Below are 19100 nucleotides of genomic sequence, written 5' to 3' on the forward strand. Positions count from 1 at the left end.
TAAAAGTGATACCAAAATATACAGATTGGATTAATGTGGTTTTGTGGAGGGAAGGCAAACATCTGACAACATTAGGAGAACATTAATGATCCAGAGGGAAACGCAATGTAAGAAAATACCACTATTGTTGGTGGATCTTGATGCAGACAAAGCATTTGACAGAGTAAGTTAAGACTGTATGACCAGGGCATTGGAAAGCATGTGCCTTCTTTTATAAAATTAAAAGGTTGATTATGAGTATATATGAGAGATCGGAGACAAAAATTAAAGTGGGTGGGTTCATCTCTGATAATTACTGCTTGAGGAGAGGAACAAGGCAGGGGTGTCCTCTTTCCCATTTGTTATTTGCATTATATTTAGAACTGTTGCAAAGAAAATAAAGGACTCAGAAATTCAAGGATATAATTGGTGTGGTAGTCAAAAAAGCCAGCTCTATTTGCAGATATTATTTTATACCTGACAAAACCAATAAAGGGAATTACAGTGTTGTGGAACATTTTGAGACCATTTCAGATCTTCTCAGGATACAAAATTAATGAAGGTAAAACAAAGACAATAGCAGTAATTTATGGACCCACACACAAATTTGTTCAGCAATATTCCATATTTATGGGGACATGATAAAATGAAGTATTTAGGAGTTTGGATTAAAAATTATTCCAGTTTGGCAGCTAAGGATATGTGTGAAGAGACTAAACAAATGCTAATATAAAAACTGAAAAATTGGAAGCTCTTTTATATGGATCTGGATAATAAGACACAAGCAGTTAAAATGTTTTAGTCCCTGTGGTCTTGTACACTGGTCAGCATATTTTATCAACCAGAGGAAATGTTGTGGACAGCAATTAATAAAGAGATGAAGGATTTGATCTGGGAGGGGAAGACAGCAAGTGTCAAGTCAGATAAGCTGATTCTTCCAATAGAACAAGGCGGATTGGGATTACCCAGTTTGAGGGGTATTTCAGAGCTACACAGTTAAAGCTCCTATACATAGCACAAGCAGAAACCTATAATTAAAAGTGGAAAGGGATGATAATGAAATGGGGGGAAGTTCAAAAAACAAGGAGAGAGTGAGATTTTGGATGCAGACCTTTAAGGAGAATAATGATAATCATACAGAACATTATATTTATAAAGTGGCAGAAAGTATTCTAAGATGTAAGCCAACACAGAAATGGAGAAAGCAGATTCTGCCAATAGAGATGACTGCAATTATGGTACAGACAATAGGCAAGAGGGAGTTAGAATTTACTGGAGAAAATTGGCAAAGGAACTGAGGTATTGGGAGCAAATAACTAGAGGGAAAAGGGTAACAGAATGGGAAGATGCCAGGAATTTTTTGGACTGCAGGTTAGAGATTGCCTTCCCTATCAAGGACTGACATCAGAGTATAGGCAAAGAGAAAGAAATAAGGGGGGGGGGTCCTAAACAAAGACCTGCACTAGTAGAGTTTTCAGTAGAATCTAGAATAGAAGCTGCTGTTAAAATTGAACAATTAGTAGAGCATATAAAATATTTTATGATAACTGTAAGAATCAATCAGAGGAGGTTAGAAAGAAATGGGAAGAAAGATTAGATAAGCAATTCACAAAGAAACAATGGGGATATATGTTTGTAATTTAGAAGATTTAGGATTTTTGCTTGGAAATGTTTACATCGATATTTTATACCCCAAGTAGACTCCAGAGAATGTTTCCCCAGGTAGACATGAAATGTTGGAGGTGTGATAAGGAAGAAAGAGGTAATGGAAGCATATTTTCTGGCAGTGTAATGAGACATTCCCTGTAGACTTCTTTATCAGAGATACTGGGTGAGTAAATTGGTGTAACTAGGGAAATGATTTTTCTGAACTATGATACATAATCGGAATTGCCTAGACATAGTACAGCCTTGCAGAGTGTAATTATGGTGGCTGGCAAAAAAGCAATTACTAGAAAATAGAAATCAAAATCTAAAACAACTGTACTAGAAACAGTGAATAGAGTAACAGAGATAAAGCAACTGGAATTGGGATCTTTAGAAAAGGGTAGGAGGTCCCTGACTTCTGGGTTGACTCTTAAGGGAGTGTTGTCAGTGTAATAGTCCATGGCTCTAACCTAAGTTATTTGTCTGAATAAATTAATTAATAATAATGAATAGTAACAATAATAAGTTAGGAACTAAAAAACGTAAAACCTCACCAAATCCAAATATTCAAGACAGCAAGAATAAGAAGCAAGCACAAATGTCACTTCTTCTTGAAGGTAAATTTACCCAGTTCACAGTAGAGTAATTTCCAAAACAATAATAAGTTGAAAATGCCACATACAGATGGAGAGTATATAGAAATGATGAGAGAGAAAGTCAGAACTGAATGACAGGGAGGAAAAGTAAAAAAAAATAGATTTGTAAATATGGATGGAGTATGGGGAAGAAAGAGATACGGAGCATCTTTATAGTATTTACTTAGTACTTTTAAAGCATTTTGTATAATATAGTGGTATGCTAGTGTAAATCTACCTGAGTATATTGGATTGTCTGTTTAAAACATGCACTTTTGCTCTGTTTTTTTTGATGATATTGGAGACAGGATACCAATGCAAAGTCAAGATCTGAAGAGTGTCCAGTTTAGGATGTAAGGACTGTGTCACTGTTGATTGCAGACAATGCTGTCCTCTCAGTCTCATATACTTGGGTTTTTTTGTTTGGTTTTGTTTTGTTTCTTTTTTTTTTTAGCATGAACTGGTGCAGTTCTCCACTGCCTCTGAAGTGGATAGGAAAAAAAATCAATACCCCCAAATCAAATTAAAAGTCATGATTGTGTCCCAGAAAATAGTGCCTCTTCATGTACACTGATAACCTTCTCCTCCTACCACCCACACTACAACCTGTGAGAGTTGCACTTATATAGCCAAACTGGAAGCCAAGCTCTCTCCAATCAAGACTGTACTAGACAGTCTAGAGGAGAAGGTAAACTCCTGCACCACAACACACTCAACACATAGTCCATCAAAACCTACACTACCTAAACCCACACATAGTAACACAAAACACACACCCACATTTGCGGAGGCTCTCAATAAAAGTCTGCTCAAACAACAGAGACCTCCAAAACTGAAACGTAAGCAACCATCACCACCCCCTAACACTACCCAAATGACACATAGCCCACAAAATCAGTGTGTCACTCAACCTCAGCCCATAAGGCAAAACAACGTACCCAACACCCTAGACATAGGTGACTCTATAGTCAGGTACACTAATGTCCCACTCACCAGGCTAAATAAGGAGAAAGTTACTGTTAGCTGCCTATCGGGTACCAGGTTTTGCCACATAATGCAAGCACTCAGGTCACTCCACAACAAGTACAAATATGACTCTGTCATTGTCCATGTTGGTGTGAATGACCTGAGACATATCTCCCTGGACTACATGAAAAGAGACATGGAGGAACTCTTGGATCATGTAGCCCAGGCATGTATGACCCTAGCCCTGAGCAGCATCCTACCATCACCCAGAATGATACCACAATACAAGGACAAAATGATTGACTTCAGCAATTGGCTAAGCTTCTAATGTCATTCTAAGGGGACCCAGTGTCTGTCTGCCTGGGACAACATGATCGACAGACCACAATGCTTTGCCATAGATGGCCTGCACCTGTCGCCCCTGGGATTCGGGATACTGGCTAAGGCTCTTGCCACCCCTATAGTACCTTTTTTAGGCAAGGTTCAAATGACAAACTCACCACCGTAGCAGGTATAAGCAAGCAAAATCTGAAGGCAATGCTACTCAATGCTAGAAGTCTAAACCTCAAAATACACTCACTCGAGGCACTCCTTAAAATGGAGAACATCAACATCTGTGCAGTGATGGAGACCTGGTTCAAGGCTCCAGAGAGCACCCCTGCATTACCAGGCTATAACTAATGCCACACCTTTTGGCCACCTAACCTGGACCGAAACACTAAAGGAGAAGGCGTGTCCATATTCATTAAGGATATCCACACCTCCAGGCTAGTTGCTCAGCATAATGCATCCGAAATTTTCCAAGTGCAACTAACGCTGGGCAAGACTGCAGTCCAGGTTGTAGCTTGTTACAGATCCCCCACCATGCCTCAGGATGCCCACTCCACATTTCTTGATATAGTGGGTAATATTAAGGTACAGCCCAATACCCTAATAATGGCCGATTTCAACTACCCCACCATCAACTGGGAAAACTGCTCATGTACTAACTCACTTGCTCAACACTTTCTGGAATTCATAAATTCCAATGCCCTGGATCAGCTTGTCCATACCCCCACTAGGGGTAGCAATATCCTGGACCTGGTCATTACCAATATGGGCAACCGATGTTCCACACCACAGGTCAACTTCTCGCTGGTCAGATCTGACCAGAAGCTAATCACTGTAGACATCAGTATCCTACCCCCCCCCCCATTAAGGAAACCACCATAAAAACTTCTCCAAAGCCAACTTCATGCTTCTTAAGGAAAAAGTGGCAAGCTTCACAACACCTTTACAAATGGAAAATAGAGGTACGACTACTGAATCCTATACAAATTCACTGTATAAGCACATACACGAGTGCATGGATCTTGCCATCCCCAACAGAACCAAGACGCTATTCTCCAAAAAAGCAAGCCAATCTGGTGGTCCCCTGCCTTAAACAAACTCTACAACAGAAGGAAGAAGCTGTTGCAAAAAAGAGTAAAATCCCCTGATTGCAAGAACTCCCTGGTCAGCCTCAGTAAGAAGCTAGTTATGAAAATAAAATTGCCACTGATTCTAAAGATAACCACAAAGCATTCTACAGTTATGTCAAGAATCTCAATGGGGACACTCAGATCTGCTACAGCACAATGGCACTAGATATACAGAACCAACTTATATTGCCAACATCCTGGCAGATAGGTTCAGTGCAAACTTCACCCCCCCTCACCCCCCAAAGAGCCCATCACTATGCTGGAAGAATGCAAAGCACCTATAATCATGGCTGCACAAGTAAAGACGGCTTTCTCCAAAGCCAAGAACACAGCACCCATCGGACCTGACAACATCCCAGGCTGCGTTCTGCATGAACTACAGAATGAACTGGCACCCCACCTAAGTACCATGTTCAGTCACTTCAGGCTTTGTGCCTACTGAATGGCGCACAGTGATGGTTATCCCACTCCACAAAGGGGGCACCACCACAGACCCCGGGAACTACCGCTCCATTAGCCTGATGAACCTGGTCTGCAAGGCCATGGAATGTATCATCTTGGAGCTTATAAACAAGGACATAGATAACCTCCAAACTCTCGACCCCACTCAGTTTGGGTTTGTAAAAGGTAGGTCATGTCTCCTAAACCTGACTGACTTCTTTGAAGCAGTCACCAGAGCTGTGGACAAGGGTAAGGTGGCGCACAGAGCCTATCTTGACCTCACCAAGGCTTTCAACACCATCCCCCAATCTGGAATTCTAGATAAATTCACTAGACTGGGCATAAATCCATATGTCACAAGATGGGTGGCCAACTGGCTCACTGACAGAACCCACACAGTGAAAGTAGCCAACTCCAAATCCAACTACAGACCAGTGACAAGTGGAGTACCACAGGGCTCAGTCCCAAGTTCTCTCCTGTTTGGCATCTACTTCTCAGAAGTCCAGGCTAATACAGCAGATCTTTGGCTAACAAAGTTTGCAGATGACTGCAAACTAGGTGCCATAATAGAATCACCTAATGATGTGGACATTCTACAAAGGGGCCTCACTGAGACTGATGCTTGGTGTCAAATTCATGGCCTCAAGCTCAATGCCAAGAAGTGCATTGTCATCCCCTTTGGGAAAAACACTTTACCCATGAACCACCACATAGGCAGTAGCCTACTAAACACCGAAAATGTGATGAGACCTTGGAACACAGGTGGACAATAGTCTCTCCTTTGATAATCACATCACCACAGTAGTCAGGAAATCCTTCTACATGACGCACCTCATCACAAAGGGGTTCACCTTTAGGAAAAAAAGAGGTCATTGTTCCTCTCTACTCATCCCTCTTCAGACCCATTATACAGTACAATGCCCCTTTTGGCATGTACCTCGCATGACATCTAAAAAAACTAGAAAGACCACAGAAATACCTCACTAAGAGGATTACTGGCCTCAGAAGGATGCCATACGCAGACCATCTCAAAAAACTCCAGCTCTACTCCATCACTTAATGCCTACTCAGAGGCGACCTCTGCCTAACATACAAAGCCATGTCAAATCCAGATCTGTTGGACATGCTACACAGCCCCAATCCCTCTGAGCCACACCCTTGCCACCACAATTAACAGAACATGCTGGGGGGATAGATTCTTGTCCCAGAGACTTCCCATGCTCTGTAACAGACTACCCATTCATGTCAAGCAAAGCTTCTCATTAGCCCAAAATCTCGACAATTGGATGTGAAATAGGAAATTCACCCCAGGGATCACTTCTGCGTCTCTGCTAGACAGGGGCACGGGAAAATAACTTTCTTGGGGGGAGAAAGCCAGGGAACCTTTTTGGTTAGGCTTATATAGGCCCCAGGGCCGATAGCCCTGGTACCTACCTATGAGAGCTAAAGCTGTTTGCAGTTAGGGACTCAGGTAGGCCTCGGTGGATAAACATCTTGTTGGATGCCCAGGGTGGTCAGACTTAAATAAGGGGGATAATTTGCCACATTTACAAATTAATGATAAAAAGCAATAATTTTGAAACTGATTTCATATGAAGAGCATGGGCATGGGATCTTAGGAAAGAGATCTTGTCACTAAGATGGGCAAAATTAATTACACATTTAAGACATGTAACACTTTCCAGTAAGTATAATTTCTTTAGATGGCCACAGTTGTACAAATGTTGTGGTGCATGGAGCATGTGTGAGTATGCTAAAAAATGGTTAAAAAATATCCTAGCTAGACAGTGCTGTAGCATGAGACTCTACCATAACAGCGCTTTCAATGTCACACACCACCTAAGCGCTGCTATGGTCCAGTATCAGGGAAGGGAATTTCCTTCACTCTCAATTGTCCCTGAATATCTTTTCTCATACATCTGTGGAAGTTTACAGAGATCAGTCTGTAAGCAGCTCATTTAATTTAGGACAGTATTTAAAAACTGTCCCTGATTTTTCCTTTAATTGCTATCTATGCAACACCACTCGCTAAGTGCCTTACTGTCTTTCAAGGCTGGCAAAACACTTCATTTTTTTTTTGTAACAGGTAGTACATGGAGTAGATAAGACTCCATGCATTGCAAAAAGTTGTGATCGAGTCTTACCAATCATAACCTATTATTATGTGTTCTCGACATGGATGCCACAATTCACCTCTCGAACTTTGCTCTCAAGTTGAATTTCTTGCCATCCATCTCTTGAACACATAATAACATGATTACGATCAGATACCCAATCATAACCACCTATTTTATACACCATCTAAATAACATAGGATCTACACAGGCTTGGACCCAAGTTTCTGAAGGTATAATGAAAATGTTTTTTGGGACAAAGCATACATTTTTGTTTTATGCTTGGACTTTCTCAGTTTTGGAAAAGGTCACATGTACTGGAGAAATTATGTCCCAGTAGTTCAACAATAAATTGTTTACTCTTATTAATTGCGTTGTATGATGAGGAGAACTGGGCACAGTATGACATTGCCTTATTTGACACCATAGTTCTCTTGGCCAAGAAATGCTTTACCAAAAGGTAGAAATGTACAGGCTTCTGATTTGATTGCCTTAGTGCAAGAGCGTGACTATTTAGAATGCTGTACTCCAGATTTAAAGTTACAATTGAAAATGCTAGCTAAATGAAGAGCCCTGGAATAATTTTAGTTACTTAAAGAAGTGCACCAATTTCTTTTTGAGGTTTAAGATGTTTTGAGCATCCTGTCTCTTATAATGTCACAGATATTAATGAGTGGTTAGAATTTTCTTGACATAGTATCTATAGGAAAGTCATGTTATATATTTTTTTATTTTATTGTGCTGCTGACATACAGTTCCAGAATGTTGGTCTGTATTAGTGGGAGTAAGTTCAATTGTTTTTGTACTGATTTTCTAATTTAGTATGTTTGAGTAAGTATTTGAAAGAGTTGTTTATGTTGTAGTAGAAAATGTGTGTGGGGATTCAGTAAATTTTGTTTTGAAATAAAAAAAAAGTAATAAATAAATTACATGTAAAAAAACAAACAAGTGTGCTGTTAATTATAGTATAATTTTATTAAGTAATAACCCATTTGTACTGCTCCTCTCACTGTCAAAACTACCTATGCTATAACAGATGTTAATTCAGTATATTATGAGGTTTTGCTGTGGCCGATTACAAACGAGTTTTTATTTAATCATTTTTTCTTTCTTATAGAAGCACTGTGAGAGTGAGAAGGCAAACGTGAGGATCCGTTACAGGCCATCCCTATTTCAGCATGTTGGGACTCACTCTTCTCTGCCTGGAAAAGTCCAAAACTTAAAAGTGAGTCTTTTTCTGAATGTAATGCAATACAGTGAATAAAAGGCAACTCTGCTTTTATACTAGCAACCATCATGATACACCAGCACAGGTTAATGCACCTCGGTTTTATCATCTGTGAAATGAACAAATGTGCGGGTGTTTATTGTAAGTGTAGCACACAAGCACATTCTGACTGCAAAGTCAGTGCAAGATACAAAGTGAGATATTTCTGCATATGTGTGGAATTTGTGGGGTCTAGTCGCTCTTTGCCATCAATAAGCTGTACTATGAATGAGAAAAGGGGGGGATGCACTGAAGAGCAGTAAAACCTGTAAGATGTAAGAGTACGTACACCACAACAGAGGAGATATCAATGATACCCGTAACTGAAATGCCACATATTCATCCTGTCCGTATTGTAACTCTCTTGTGGTGTGTCAGGGTATTCTTCCTGTCCGTATTGTAACTCTCTTGTGGTGCGTCAGGGTATTCATCCTGTCCGTATTGTAACTCTCTTGTGGTGCGTCAGGGTATTCATCCTGTCCGTATTGTAACTCTCTTGTGGTGCGTCAGGGTATTCATCCTGTCCATATTGTAACTCTCTTGTGGTGCGTCAGGGTATTCATCCTGTCCGTATTGTAACTCTCTTGTGGTGCATCAGGGTATTCATCCTGTCCGTATTGTAACTCTCTTGTGGTGCGTCAGGGTATTCATCCTGTCCGTATTGTAACTCTCTTGTGGTGAGTCAGGGTATTCATCCTGTCCGTATTGTAACTTTCTTGTGGTGCGTCAGGGTATTCATCCTGTCCATATTGTAACTCTCTTGTGGTGCGTCAGGGTATTCATCCTGTCCGTATTGTAACTCTCTTGTGGTGCGTCAGGGTATTCATCCTGTCCGTATTGTAACTCTCTTGTGGTGCGTCAGGGTATTCATCGTTATTTTCCACTTTGTGGGTTTTGTTGATTCTTGTTTATAAATTAATCTTTTTTTTTTTTATTAACCCTTCTTTTAGTGGTAGTGTAGTCATTGGTGACTGGAATTATGATTTGGCCTGACCATTAAGTTGATTGAGATTTGACAGAATGATTTCCTGGACTTTTTGTTTATTAGCAAATAGGCTAAATTTACATAAGGTGATACTGGAATGAAAGACAAGTTGTATGTTTTTTTTCCGTGATGGGGTGGGTAGATAGGACATTTTGGTACTTACGTATTATTGCAACCAGATTGTTCATTTCCACAGTGGCTGCTTTACTGTCGTTTGTCCGGGCAAGAAATGTGGTCAGACTGTCTACTGAAGTGTGTGTATTTTAAAGAAGTGTGTGCTTTTACTTGTGGGTCACAAACAGGTTGATTTGGTCCAGAGAAGATGCATCTGTGGGATTTCCATGGGTTCTGCAAAAGACGCTTTCTCCCAGGACCCTGCACTCTCATTTCCGCTGTTTTCATATGCAGATTGAGGCAGGGGTTAAGCTGATGATGGTGGTATAGTAGGGAGAATTCAAAGACATACCCAGGCCATTCCTGAAATGTCTAAACTGAATTGACAATCATCATAAATGGATAAGCAGGTGAAAAAATTTGAAGAAAGTGAGAGACTGAGTCATTGTTGTTAGTGTCTAGGGAGCAGGTCAGCTACTTTTCACCCAAAAGAGATATCCAAACTGAAAGTTACTACTGAAAAAATGACTTACTGCCCAAAACAAACATAGGTAGTTATCTGAGAAAAACACACTGACTAATAGAAAGCAGTGTCAGTGTCGACCGGTAACAAAGCCTTAATAGAAAGTATTACACTCATTTCGGAAGTTTGAAAGTCTTGAGTGTGACTGTTGAACTTGCTAAACAGGGACCGCAGTTGAGCCTAAACAGGAAGAGAAATCTGGAGGTTATTCCCATTCCTGCTGTTTAACCACTGTGTTCCAAAAGTAGTCCGGAGTTTGAACATTTCTTTTCAGTCTAAAATGCACACGTACAAAGAAAAGTGTGCCAATCATGAGTCCTCCAAAATCTAGTTATGATAATACGTAAGTACCGGCATTTTTTTTTTTTTTTACAATAGCACAGAGAACAGTACTGTTTAACATGGCAGTCACTGTTAGGGTTAGGTTTACTAGGGTGCTAGTATTTTGGGTGTGAGCTACCTGAAGTCACATGAATCACTTCAGAGGGAAAGTCCCAGAGGTTTTCATGTTTCATTATAGAAGATGCAGCATATGTTCTTTGGAGAAGGTCACTGTAGAACACGTGTTAGAAGCCTGGTTAGTGTTCAGATGTTCAGCCAAACATATATTGTCCAGATGTTAATTTCACAGCTTCCACTATGAGATGAAGAATGTGAATGCACTGAGGATCAGAATTCCTGAACCTCATTCATTGAAACAATCTTATACTGCGGTGGTGGTGCTGCGGTAGCATTGTCGCCTCACAGTTAGACGTTGCCCATTCGATTCTCAGTTAGAGCATCTTCTGTGTAGCAACATGCGTGAATGGGCGTTCCTTCATTGAAGGTTGTGCGTTAGGCCCAGCAAGCCAGTACGTAAAAATCTACTGCCAATCATTAGCGGACTGGAGTTCCGCTGTGGCGACCCTTAACCGGGAAAAGCCGAAAGACACAAACAAATTCATTGAAACAATCTTGCCAACAAATACTTTTGTTTTCATAGGGGATGAGCCCCCCACGCAGCTCCAAACATATATATATATATATATATATATATATATATATATATAAATATGGGTCTACCTGAAAACGCTGAAATCTCGAAACTCCAGCACCGGAAGATCGACAACGGAGAAGACCGACAGTTGAGAATCCTGATGCTGAGAACACCGATATGTAAAGGTAAGTGTGCAATAGGGATGGACGTTAGGGTCAGGGTGTGGGTAAGGTAAGTGTGCGATAGCAACGATCTGTAGGGTTAGGGGTGGGTTAAGTGAGTTAGGGTTAGGGCGCGGGTCAGGTGAGTGTGCAATACTGAAAGACGTTAGGGATATAGGGGCGGGTTAAGTGAGTTAGGGTTAGGGCGCGGGTTAGCTGAGTGTGCGATAGTGATGGACCTTAGGGTTAGGGTTTGGGTTAAGGTTAGTGCATAGATAGTTGTGTATGTAAGGTTCAGTGTAGGTTTATAAGGTTTTTGGTGTGCTTGTGTTGTGTGTGTGTTTTTTGGACAGGGGATTTGTTTTGTTTGTTGAGTGTCGGGATTGTGGGTTTGTCGGGTATGTGACGTTTCGTGTTTCTGCACTTTCAGTTTTGTGGTGTCGGTGATTTCGTTGTCTGTGTTTTAGCACATCGGTGTTGTCAGGTAGACCAATATGTATATACCAACTATATGGTTGCACCAACTCAAAAAAGGGGGAAATTCCCCCAGAAAGGGAAACATTTCCAGCACAACTCTTTGACAATGATTTCCTGTTGAGGAACTCTGATCCCCTATCTGTTGAACCGTGGGCAGTTGAAACTCGAACATTTCATCTTCACCAGTTGGGTAACACATTTCATACTACAGTTCATGCATAAAGAATGTTTTAACGGTATAGTTTCAGTGACTTTTTTTTGTTTTGATTCAGCCCTTGTTTACATTTCAGGTTTGCCGTTCTGAGCATGCTCGCCTTTGGCTGAGGGGAATGGGGGAAAAGTGCCTGAAGGAAGGTTCAAAGGTGTTAGCCAAATTCCATCTCAAATTGCAGTTGTACTGACAGCAGCTCTCCCTGTGAGCTATTCATTAGTTTAATCTGTGCATTTTACCCATTGAGAAAAATCACCTTTCAGGCATTTTATGACCTGAACACTGCTACTGCTATAAAAAGTACATCAGTACTGCAAAGTTTTTAAAACATTAGTAAACAGAGGGGTTTGTTTGTTTGTGTCATTTCATATTTTATTCTGTGCTGATTGTGAATCCTGGCCATCTACAACAATTTTATGACATGGATTCTACCTATAGAAAGCATCTGAGACAGGCAAACAGTAGTAGAAACCATATTTCTCATTCTTTCATGTTTTACTGTATTCTGATTTTCAAGTACTAGCTTGGTGTAGTGACTTTCTGACCTGCTAGTAATTCCATAGAAAACAAGTGTGTGACAGAAGGTTAGAGAATTAGTAGACATACTCTTCTGTTCCTTTTTCAGCTTCTAGTTTGATATGTGCTGATTTCTGACTACTACTAGACAAATGCACTATATTTTATGAGCGGGCTGCTTGTACATCTGTAGAAGCATGAGTGATGCAAAGTTTAAAAATTATTATACCATGACCCCCCCCCCAAAAACGTGCACGCTGATTGGCCAGCGTGCACATTGTAAATCGAGTTATACTAATGGAAAAAGGTCTGGTCACCCGGACTTTTTTCCATTAGTATAACTCTACTTTTAAAACACTGTCTCGCTATGTTAAATGGGTTTAACATAGCGAGACAGCTTTAAAATAAGCAACGGAGATCTCCGTTGCTTATTTTAAAGCTGTCTCGCTATGCTAAACCCATTTAACATAGCGAGACAGGTTTTAAAAAAAAAGCAACGGAGAAAGCAAGATCTCCATTGCTTTTTTTACTGTTTCGCTATGTTAAATGGGTTTAACATAGCGAGACAGTTTTAAAATAAGCAACGGACATCTCCGTTGCTTATTTTAAAACTGTCTCGCTATGTTAAACCCATTTAACATAGCGAAAATAAAAAAGCAATGGAGATCTTGCTTTCTCCGTTGCTTTTGCCCACAGCTCTGATGTACTGCGCAGGCGCGCAGTACATCAGAACTGCCGCGGATGCCAGACATCTGCGGAAGGGCAGTAAACAGGCATTATACTATGCCATTATTTAAGAAAAGTAATAGTTTATTTTCTTAAATAATGTCATGGTATAATAGCAATAACCCACTTCTGGGTGTGGGTAATGCTGTATTTACCCACGGTTGGCTTTGCTTGGTCCCTCGGGCTTCGCCCTGGGGACCAAACCACGCCAACCGTGGGTAAATCCAGCATTACCCACACCCAGGCGTGGGTTATTGCTATAGTATACACTGATATCCCTTTTCCTTGGCACAGCTGTCTTTATTTTAAATATGAGCCAGGAGATGGGGGCATAGCTCCCCAATCAAATGCAAGTTGGAGAGGAACACAAATCCAAAGATTAGTTTACCCTGGGAGCTGAAACAAGATTGGAACTGTGGATTTACAGAATATGTAAAAGTAAAATGATACTGTGGCTGGGGATGAAAGTGGTGTGTCAAAGTGGGCATGACTTCTGTTAGCTTAACTCAGACCCTAATTTTAAACACTGGGATTGTCCCTTTAAGGTAAGTAGTATTTGCTGTTTATGTATGTGTTTTATTTATTCTTATTCTTACATAAGACTAATGTTTGGAGAAGATTGTTTAAGTCTTGTGACATATTGTATGTATTGTATGTACATTTTTAGTCAACTTTTTAAGAGGGAGAGGTTGCTTCTCTGTTTTTGTGGGCTACTGTTGGTTACATTTCACTTGCTTTAAGATAAGAATTTGTAACCGGTTTGTAATTGTGTGTATTTTATTTTTTATAGGCTGTTTTAGAAATGAGTGGAATAATTTCTTTCCTAGCTTGAGAGGTATTGTGTGTTACAGCCATGGAATCTTACCATGTCTTTCCTTTTGATCACTGCTTATTATTTCTTTGTTGTTTGTTTACTGTTGTGGTTAGCTACGGCACTGGCATCAGTACATTAGCTTTTTTTTTTTTATTTCCTCAAATAAATACAATTATATTGGTTCTAGTTGTATGCGCATGCAGTACTTCTTTACTTTTTAATTACCTTAATTCTGATATGTGTGTTCTTTTGTAGTTGTGTTTTGGAGCAATGCATTTTGTAAGAAACAGTGTTTTATTTATGATCTTTGCTAGTATGCATTTATTGTATTTTTGTTTATTCAGCTCCTGACAGGTACATGATTTAGTAGTGATCACCTCTCACAATTGCCATTACAAATGAGTGAAAGCTTCTGTGAGTGAACAGCATTCAGATTTAAAAAAATAAGTAAATAAGTAAAAAAAAAGAAATAAAGAATTTTTGCAGAAGGGAAAGCCCCCCTGAAACCACTGACATATATTTAAATTTATGGTGCAACCACAATGTTGGTATATATACACATATATAGGTATATATAAATATATATATATATATATATATATATATATATATATATATATATATATATATATATATATAGCTATATATAGATTTATTTATAGATAGTTGTACTAAATCTGACCTGATATTTGAATTTTTATACTTAGGCTTACAATAATGCCTTTAGTACAGTGGATAAGCAGATGGTTCAGCTTAAGCAAATTTAATGTAGCTGATGCATTTATAGAGTTAAAATTATTTGTACATAAGTTGAATTTATTTGTTTATTTTGAAAACAAGAGCAATGATAACTGAGCTGTAGTAAATGCAATAAAGAAAAAAGTGTTTTTTTTCTGCCGTATACACCCCTCACCACTGCATTTGAAGATTTATGCATGCAGGAAATGGATAGAGAAGACTGTTTAAATAGGATATATGAGGTTCATTTGGATGAATAAAAATATGTAGTCTCTTAAAATGAAATACATATGTTTTACCAAAAGATTGATTTATATTTAAGGGTCTCTTGGTGGATGACGTTATCCCCCACAAAGTTTATGAATTTTTATCTACCGAACATCCCATGGTCCTAGTAATTTATGGTATCCCCAAAGTCCATAAGGATAGCAGTAACCGTCCTATGAGGCTGGTTGTGTCTGCTTAGAGATCTAAGATGTTTCCTTTGGCCTCTTATATAGATAAGAAATTAAAAGAAAATTTTGGATGATTATAAGTGCATTCTCTGTGACTCGTGGGACATTCTGAGGCAGTTCCCAAGGCTAGAAGAATTGGAAGGGCTGTCCTTAGTATGTATTGACATCCAGGATTTATTTGAATGTATCCCTTTGACTGAAGGGATGGATAATTTTGCCCATGCTTTTTCAGTTTATAATGGTATTACATCATCTGAGCAGGAGATCCTTATGAATATTATGAATGTAATTCTTGATAATAAATTCATGATGTTCGAGGGGGAATTTTTCAAGAAAAATTGTGGTGGGGAATGGGGGCTGTTTGTGCCCCCATCGATGCCAGTTTGCTATGTGGTCCTAGGAGCAGCATATCCTTTTTAAATTAAGTATAAGGATTGTTGGGACCCACTATGTCCATTTCCTGGATGACATTTTTTTTTTACTTGGACGGGTTCGGACCTTGAATTACAGCATTTTTTAGACTTTATCAATGATTCCACTGCTTATTTAAAGGTTAGACATAATGTAACAAAAATTAGGGTCAATCACCTTGATGTCACAATGTTTGTTGAGAATGGGGTGCTCATATCTACTGTCTACTAGCCCACATTGTCAAATGCGTATTTACATTTCCTGAGTTCACATCCTAGGTATCAGAAACGATCTTTGCTAAATGGATTGTTTGCCCGCCTTTCAAGGATGGTATCTGATGATGCAGATTTTGCATGGAAGTGTGTGGCTTTAACTAGTATGCTTTAAGAGAGAGGCTATCCAAGTGATTTTATAGCCAATATTAAGACCAAGGTTCTTCCTCAACATAATGGCTGTTTTAGCCCTATATTGGAGCACTTGGAAGGTACTATTCGTGATGTGGAATCAGAAGATACGAGTAGAGATTTTCTTCTGGAATACCGTCCATTGTCTTGGGATGTGAGGGAAACTGTCAATAAATATTGGGAGATTTTTAAAGCTGATAAAGACATGATGAGATAAATTGGTGAGAAACCAAGATTTGTTTTTAAAAGGGGTAGGTACCTGAAAGAAATCCTTGAGCTCCCTATGGAAGTAATTAGTAAGTGTGGAAATGGGATGAAAAAATGTGGGGGGGGGTCCAGCCAGTGTGATTATATCTTTGAAGCCAAAGAAACTGGTTGTGGGACCTTCCAAGTTTGTGGTGGACTTCATTGATGGCTACAATTGCAGCTCCACCAGAGTATTATACATTGTTTGCTGTATTTCCTGCAATTCCTATTATATAGGGAAAAGAGGATGTGTATTAAGATGCAGGCTATACAAGCATATTAATGGTATACGTAATAGAAATGCAAGCAATGCATTATGTAAACATTCAGTGGTGTGCAGAAATTTTAAGAAATCTAAGTTTGGGCTGTTAGAACGTGTTTTAATGAACCCTAGAGGAGGTCCATTGAAACAAGTTTAGAGGTTAAAGAATTGCTTTGGCAACTGTGCCTTAACTCATTAGACCCCCCATGATTGAATGAAAATATTTTGGTAATTAGCATTCTTAAACTTAGGTCTTATGCTAATATGAATTAATAGGAATTTTAATTGTTATGTTGTGTGTGTGTGTGTATATATATATATATATATATATATATATATATAATATTATTTTTTATGTTAATAAGAGTAGTAGGTTTTGGTGTATGAAGTAAGGTGGCATTTGTGAGACTACTTCTTTAAATTTCAGCATTGGTCATTGAATTAATTGAATGGAGGAATTTTGGCATTTTTTTTTTTTAAATTGAAGACAAGATAAAACTGTGTGATTTTTTTGTATCCTAATACATTTTAACTTTGAGGAAGTCAACCTATGATACTGGTCGACAAAAGCACTTAGTTGTTATTGTTGCAGGATTTCAGTTTTTTAAGTTAATAAAATCATTAATAGTTTGTTTGTCTGCTGTTTTTCTACTTGGCAAACTGCTGGAGTTATCAGAAATTCAGCTTGGAAGTACTTGTGATTCTCTGAGAAAATCTTATTTCGTTTGTGGTATGTAGATATATATATATATATATATATATATATATATATATATATATATATATATATATGTATAATGATCTACTTCATCACGTCATCTTCTTCTTCTTTCGGCTGTTATTAAACTAAACAAAGTGAAAAGAATTGGTCCGGTTTAGAAGATGAAAAACTTAAATATAGAAAAAACTTCCAAAACCATGCAAGAAGGAAAATAACAAAAACAGAGCCAGAGTTTAGTGCATCCGTTCTTTATTAGTGAAAAGAACTTCATCAGAAAATAGTTGTAATGGGAAAAAGCAGGTGTGCAGCTTAATAAGTAGTGTTTTTAGTTCCACCCAATCTGCCAATAAAAAACAAAACTTCCTGAATTTAAATGTAAAAATAGGAAAAGTACGAAAGAGTCATTGAAGTGTTAAAGTAATAAAAAGTCTTGAAACAGTATAAGGTGTATGTACTGACAATGTCAAATGTGCACTAAAGTGAAGAAATAGATAATGGTTAACAGGTTATCTTAGCCATCTTAAAGCATTTAATGTTAAGAGACTCGTTCAATCCTGGCTGGGAATCTGCATTAAGTAGCAGCTGCCACTTTAATACACGCACCTCTAGTAAAGTGTCCGTGTCATCAAAAAAACAAGTGTATCTGTTCTAGCACTAAGAATTTAAGTTGAGCAAAACCTGGGCGTGACAAGCTATGTTTGCATAAAGCATTTCTATTGTCAACATTATGTATAGCTGCACAGTGCCCCTTAATACGGCTTGAAAGTTTTCATGTAGTTTTATCAATATAGAAATTGCCGCAAGTCACACAGACCTCTGCATAAAGTACATTTGAACTGTGACAGTCATAGAATCTTCAGAACTCAACCTTAAAATCACAATGTTGGAATATGTAATGTGAACCCACATGTATATATTCACAGACCACACGTAAGCCGCAAGAGTACATGCATGGAGGTTTATCGTTATTACACGATTGTTCCAGCAGAAAGGGCTTATCTGTGTGCTCAAAAGGTGCTCGCAAGGACTTTGTTTTTTTATATGAAAAAGCAGGTGTAGTTTCATGAATGGTAGCGATATCCCTGCTGTTCAAAATAATGTCCCAGTTCTATAAAATAATGTTTCTTATCTCCTTGTGGTCTAAGCAAATGGGGAGTGGAAAGGTGAGGGTTCATTCCAAACTGTGGTTCTTATTAGCATCGAGGGGGGCTTCGTACCAGCCAGAATTCTGATTGATTGTAGTGGGGTTTGGGGCCAAGGAAACATTTTGGTTGGGTGTTTGTGGAATTAGTTGAAATTTTGATTGCCGTGATTCATTGATCTCAGTAAAAATATTATTAATCAAAGCTGTAGAGTAATGTCTATGAGCAAAAAGGAAACGTAAGAAGTGGCTTTCCTTGAGAAACCAGTTATCTTCACATATAATCCTGGAATATCCAATGACTTATCCTCTGGCTATAAAAAAAGGATGCTGGCTCTCAAAATCTAAATAATTGTTCTGTTAAGTATTTTTGCTGTAAATATTAGAATTTCATTTAGTAGTGTGAGTATCCAGTGCAATTTCTGTATCAAGAAGCTGCACTACTGAGACACAACTTGGAAGTTTCAAGTTAAGAAAATGAATACTGTCAGACAGTAATTGGATGAAGCGATCAAGTTCTTGTTTTGTACTCTTATCATACAAAAAATAAATAATCACTGTAACATTTGTTCAGTCTGGTTTACTTAAAACCTGGCAAATGGATGACAGTGCGAGCTTCCCATGCACTCAGTATGAGACTGATGAAAGCAGGGCCATTTTGGTGCCCATTGCAACGCCCTTTATTTGCTGGTATATAACCCTGTTAAAAT

General features: G+C 38.7%; 1 protein-coding gene across 1 annotated transcript in view; it reads left to right on the forward strand.

Annotated features, from left to right (window-relative positions):
• Positions 1-19100, forward strand: part of MGAT4D (MGAT4 family member D) — a 997995-nt gene that overhangs the window by 769072 nt on the left and 209823 nt on the right. Inside the window, exon 10 of the mRNA XM_044060402.1 lies at positions 8360-8467. Coding sequence (XP_043916337.1) covers positions 8360-8467 — 108 coding nt within the window. The remainder of the gene's footprint in view (positions 1-8359; positions 8468-19100) is intronic.

The sequence above is a fragment of the Protopterus annectens genome, chromosome 2.part0 (genome assembly GCF_019279795.1).
Source record: "Protopterus annectens isolate FY-2018-M chromosome 2.part0, PAN1.0, whole genome shotgun sequence".
Classification (NCBI taxonomy): Eukaryota; Metazoa; Chordata; order Ceratodontiformes; family Protopteridae; genus Protopterus; species Protopterus annectens.